The sequence below is a fragment of the Branchiostoma lanceolatum genome, chromosome 1 (genome assembly GCF_035083965.1).
Source record: "Branchiostoma lanceolatum isolate klBraLanc5 chromosome 1, klBraLanc5.hap2, whole genome shotgun sequence".
NCBI lineage: Eukaryota > Metazoa > Chordata > Leptocardii > Amphioxiformes > Branchiostomatidae > Branchiostoma > Branchiostoma lanceolatum.
The window spans coordinates 29,072,111-29,077,941 of NC_089722.1; the positions used below are offsets into that span (position 1 = coordinate 29,072,111).

A 5,831-nucleotide genomic window follows, 5' to 3' on the forward strand; every position below is an offset into this window, starting at 1 on the left:
AAATGACTGCGACCACTGTTTACAAGCCTGGGGCCTTCACCTTTGACACAGCGCATGCGTACTCGAATCTACGAATGGGCTTATTGAACTCAAAGGGAAAAACAAGGACAAGCTAATGTCTTGACATGTTTATTGGAAGAACTTTTACAGATTGTGCTTGACAATCTATTGTACACTATTGTACATTGTATGTTTCATTCAACAGAATGATGCTGTTTTCACATTTCTTTTAAGATGACAACATAAAAATTATACTGTATAATAACCATATGTAGTAGACATAGTCGATTGGGCGTCAGATGTAGTATTTTCCGCCGTAGTAGGGGGATTACAATGTCATTATCGAAATAATTTCAATCTTTCCAAGATTTTATCTACTGTGAAACATTCTTTTCCTTCAACCACTGCTGATACTCTGCCCAGGACACTTGTGACGCTCTGTTATGTTTTCCTTTGCTTATACTTAGGCGCATCAAAGGCTCAGTCAGGTCTTCTCCCTTTCTCTCTCGCTCGGCCAGGATCATGGCCCGGAGTAACGGGGGGACTGGCACTTCGTACGGAGCCTTGCGCTCGCCTGCGTACGGCGAGTCCTCGGGGGCGGCGCAGAACTCCTCTTCCTTCTCGGGTGGCACGATCCACCAGCCGTGCGTCTTGTTAGCGTCGCTGATCTTCCGCTCGGCGTCCTCGCAAATCCCCCGCCATGTCCGCACGCCCCAGGCGTCCCCGAAGTCCCTGTTCTCAGCCAGCTCGTCCGGAATCACCTTGGTGAGCCTCCAGTAGCAGGGCTCGGGGTAACGCGCCTGCCACAACACGCGGGTCACCAATTTTCCGCGCCCCCAGTCCGCCTCGTCTCTCAAGACCTCAAACAGCCGCTTCTCTCCTCTCTTGACCGCCTCTTGGACGGGAACGGGCAGTATCCTGGGCCGGAGTCGAGCCTTCTCTCGGTCGGGAAGCGCCTGGAAGGCCGCTTCTCGCTCCTTCTTGATACGCTGCGCCATCTTCCGTATTCCCATGTAATCCTCGTAGAACGGTCTTCGCGGCATCTTGAATGCCTTATTGTGTCCCTGAACGTTATTAGAATATGGCTCAGGCCCAAAATGTTGTCAAGAAAGCTGAAAGTTCTGGCAAAAGATATCCCAAGTTCACGCCTCGGCTCATGACATGGGCGCCGCCATTTTGAAAATGAATTGTGGGTATCTATTCCTTACACCATCTAGCGGCGGACATAAGCATTGCACGTTCAATCATAACGTTGACAATCTATCATGTAATCTATGCGACTGAGGAATAGTAAAAGCTACAAAAGAGGAAACATAGATGTGTTTTAAGCAGAATTATTATCTTTTATTGTGGTCCTTTCCCCCACAGAAATAATGGTGAGCTTTCTGCGACCGCCGCTAAAGGGCGCCCCTATGCCGCTCCAATATTTGAGTGAACCAATTGACAACTAAACCTTTTCAACAATTGATACATAAATGTAACTGCTATTCCTTGTTTCGGCTCAAAATGTTAATAGAATTCAGTTACCGGCTACTTGAAACACATCCCTGTCGACTTTTCCTGAAGAAAAAAATCATGAAAGAACGTTAGCCACACCAAGGTGATTTAAACCTCCTTGGCCGCACTTATACATGAAATAACGCTTATAATCTACTATCTATATCCTCACATGGCCTCTCATCTTCAATGTACGTGGACAGTTCCAATTCATTCCCAGGTCATCATAGGTAGCTAAATTTTCCTTCCGGCGATTCCAGACAATTCCCAAACGGAACTGTTGGCGGGATTTAGATGCTTTCGAGATCCAACTCTCTACTTTCATGATAAGTTCAACATCTTCCAGGTTTTTCTTCAAGATCCAAGAACTCCCGTCAAGGTCGAAGGTTCACCATTATTCCATCAAACCGCGTAACCTTTCCACCTGTGTCAACATTAAGACTGTAAACGACGTGTTCAAGCTTAGCCCAGGCACCCCCGAGTTGCCGCGGGTTCTGTGTGGGAAACTTTGTTTCCCGAACCTCTAACCCAGGTGTCACGCACAAACCACAACTGAGATGTAATTTGTAGCGAGTGGGGATTAAGCCGATCTTACCCAAACATCTGTAACAACACTCAGTAAGTCAGGACTAAAACACCCGCCGTAGGAGCGCTGCACCTTAGACCCTAGGCCTACAAAGGCGGTAGGAATGAGCCAATTGTGTCACCGATTTGGAAAAGATTCAGACCATTTCAGAAGGGTAGAACGTGACTGAGAAGACATCGGAAAGGCAAAGGAAATCTTTAATCTATCTGACAGGCGGGTATATAGTTTCCCATGACCTATCAAAGCAGCATTTCACAGCTTGGCGTCTGCACTTATTTCTGATATACAGATCATTGCCTCCGTAAAGGTAAGGATGTTTCTTACTTATTGGGGAAAGATTACCCTTCAAATAGAGGTTAGGCTCCGGGTGGTTTTTGACGTCTTTTTATGCGTTTAATATTGGGCTTTTATTCTGTCAGATTTTCTTTTTGTCTGCCATTCAAGCAACAGAAAACCTGACAAAATGGAAAGCCCGATAAAAACGCATAAAAGAAGTCCAAAGCAAGCCGGAGCCTAAGCTCTGCTTGGAGAATACCGTTACTCTCAAAGCAGAGGAGTGGGTCCGGCTGTATTTTTACAGACTTTTTGTCGGGATTCTTTTATTTTGTCACGTTTTCTTTATTTCGCCAACCCATAAACGCCTAAAACACGTCAAAAACCAGCCGGACCCACTCCTCTGCTTGGGGAGTATATACCATATCGGTAGTAACGATTTACGAGGTGTTTTCAGTTCCGACGTTGAATTGCCTGTTGACGTTTCCACTCTAGATCTCGGTCGTTTATTTTCCGTTTGTCAGAAGTTGGCGTTGAGAGTCCATAGATCACCTTGTGTTGGCACGTTCACATGTTTGCGCGACGCAAACAGTCAAGCGCCATGCACGAAAACATTTCTGAGTGACGACTATTTTTCTGAAGTTTTGAATATAACGTTACATTTTCTGTCGCAAACATACTACATTTCGGTTGTAACGTTAAGAGAGGCAGTCAGTCAAGTTTTTCTATCCTCCCGTTTCTTTTTTCCTTGCGATCATCATCCATTTCTTCCTTCATTCGGTTATCAATTCATTCATGAACACTATAGCATGACTGCTTAATCTTCTTCGTCCACCTGCATGAAATGCGCGTACAGGCGTCTTTTTGAAGTCGAGCCCAGACTTTGCTATTCTTTAATGTACTGGCCGTCAGACACCGAGGGAAGCGAAGGTGATCACATCACAGGATATTTATAAGTAGCAGAACTCACTAAGTGCTTAGTGAATATCACGCTACCACTGGCAGACAGGAAGCCAAGCTCAGACCACTAAGTACAACAGATCGGTTTGCGGTATGCATTTTCACGCGAAACCTTGCAGTGCCAGTGGCATACCCCCTTCTCTATTCCATGCTTTGTAAAGTATTTCGAATTCAAGTGGTTTTACGGACATGCAGTGGTGCTGCTTTCTGGGGCACTTTAATGACATTTTATACTTTCAGATATTCAAGGCCCCCAAAAAGGTCTATTTTGCAATCTAGTCATCCTATTTGACAGAATCTTATTAGTCCAGAAACCCGACGAGTTTGGCAGAGTCTACTTAAAACCGCTAGCACTTGATGCTGAAATCACTTAACGTTGGGTATCATAAATTCGCGGGGTACTTAAATTCGCGATTTTTCGAAAACGGGGTATTTAGGAATATGTGCTAGATGCAACATAAGTAATACCGCTAGAAATGCAAACCTGACAGACTAACGTATTCAGAACACTGTCTGAAAAGCTTCGATAAGCATGCATTATAAGGCGACGAGGTCAAAAACTCTCCGTCCCTTATTGGAACAGTCTGAGGGCTTCATGGGAGAATTACACAACATGGTTGTCGGCTGGTTTATAAGAAAAATGTCACATCCGCTTCCTGCTAAACACAATTATTTACAAGACAACTTATTACAATCCCTTTTGCTAACCTGCAACTGGATTCTAAGTGTGGTCAATCATCAAAACTCCTCTCTGTTGCTACAACCTACGGCACGTGTATTTTCCCGCCGCCATATTGTTAACCAGAATCCTGTTGTCAAGCAGACGACAAAGGTTTGTGAGGAACACTTTTTTGTCTAAATGCTGCGTGTGATAGTGGACTGAGGAAGATATTTTCCTCAAAGTTTGCTCCTAACACAACAAGGAACACATGGACATAGTAGTATTACCATTGCTACGGCATCCAGCTAACTTCCCATGAATAATGTAACGTTACACGTTGCCCGATGATGACGATGGGCCGACTTTGAGTGAAGTTCTACCGACTCAACACACGGGTTGTTCCCGAACTGGCCTGATGTGTGCGGTACGGCCGTTTTTTCGTGTATTTTTTTTACTTGGACACGTCTATATCCATAGCACTCTCCTCAAGCCAAGGATGGAACGAATAGCTGCTGTATAAAATGTGATTAGCGGTAAGATATTCAAGACGAATCTTCTCTCCCGAATTAATGTGCCCCCCTGTCCGACAGCACCGTCATTGTGCGTGCGGCGGACGGTAGTTTCAAGTTGAAATATTATGGTGTCAGCACGACTAGAGACAAAATCTACCATATATATGATTAGTGCAAAGATAGTACATGATACTGACAGAATTATAGAAAAAAAGGATGGTTTATTGTTCTGCTAGATTGATTTCAGTCAACCATTATCGGAAAAATCCCGAATTTATGTTACCCAACGTTACCAAACGAAGGCGACTTTTGCTGTTGAAATCTAGTGAGACACCTGCTCGGCCTAAACCGCGGCCGAGCCCTCCAAAGTACCACGCTGAGTTGTTGTAAGTCCAGACCATTGTTATGGCGCGAAGTTTTGTCCCATGACAAATCCAGGGTTGGCGTAACTCCAGCTGTGAACACCAAAGAGGCCCGAGCGCGCTGCGCCCGAGCTTCATACATAACAATTGTTTAGCCCCCATTAGGCTAATTTTGGCCACGCGCCTGGTAATAGGATTTCGTTCACCTTGGCTTTTCTCCGCTTGTTAGGCGGGGATTCTAGCGGCGGCGCCAAACTCACATCTGTTCTGGTATCAGGGCGCAAGATTTTCAAGCGGAAGTTTTGCCGGCTTCACAAATCAGCACCCACCAAGTATGCATGTTCCTGACTCTGTCAGAATCACCCCCCACGTCTGTGATATATGAACGTGAACTTCTCAACCGCAGAACTTTAAAAACAGGTTATCCACTTTTACATTAGATCACTTTGATCAAACCCATATGGAACCCACTACACACAAAGTGCGACACTTGAATTACTGGGATACTTGTATTGATAAGGGGCATACTGGAAAGTAATTTGTGCAATATCCATCATTCCTGTCTGGGTTAAGTGTTTTATCACGCTGGTTGATGTCTAGCCGGGAGAGCACAAGGTTTAGTTACCGTAAATATCCCTACGCGCGACGGAAATCTGAGTCTTGTAACGGGTGAAGTGTCAGAGTCGTAAACAACGCGTCAAGGTCAAGTTAAAAGTCTTACCGCTGATACTACATCTCACAAAACACTCTCTGTTCTTAAAGGTGACGAGGAAAACATTTGCGCGATACTTAATACAAAGTGTAAAAAAATTTAATACAAATAAAATCATTGCTATGTGGTAGATTTAGTCACAGATTGCACTTTTGACCTTTCCAGTTGAGTCGGTAACTTGTGTTGTCAGCTTTGACAAGTGTATTTAGAAGTGTAGAAGGCGTGACCGAAGCGGTGTGTTGTGGGGCGGCACGTGCTTTCCTTTGTC

General features: G+C 44.8%; 1 protein-coding gene across 1 annotated transcript; it reads right to left on the reverse strand.

Moving 5' to 3' along the window:
* Positions 1–113: 113 nt before the first annotated feature.
* Positions 114–1,198, reverse strand: LOC136447388 (small ribosomal subunit protein mS34-like). Its single transcript, XM_066446257.1, has one exon. The coding sequence runs from the start codon at positions 1,041–1,043 to the stop codon at positions 375–377; it is 669 nt and encodes a 222-aa protein (XP_066302354.1). The 5' UTR covers positions 1,044–1,198; the 3' UTR covers positions 114–374.
* Between the last annotated feature and the right edge of the window lie 4,633 nt (positions 1,199–5,831).

Excerpts from the sequence above, each read along its gene's own strand:
- LOC136447388 (XM_066446257.1), bottom strand. The coding sequence starts at position 1,043 with ATGCCGCGAAGACCGTTCTACGAGGATTACATGGGAATACGGAAGATG.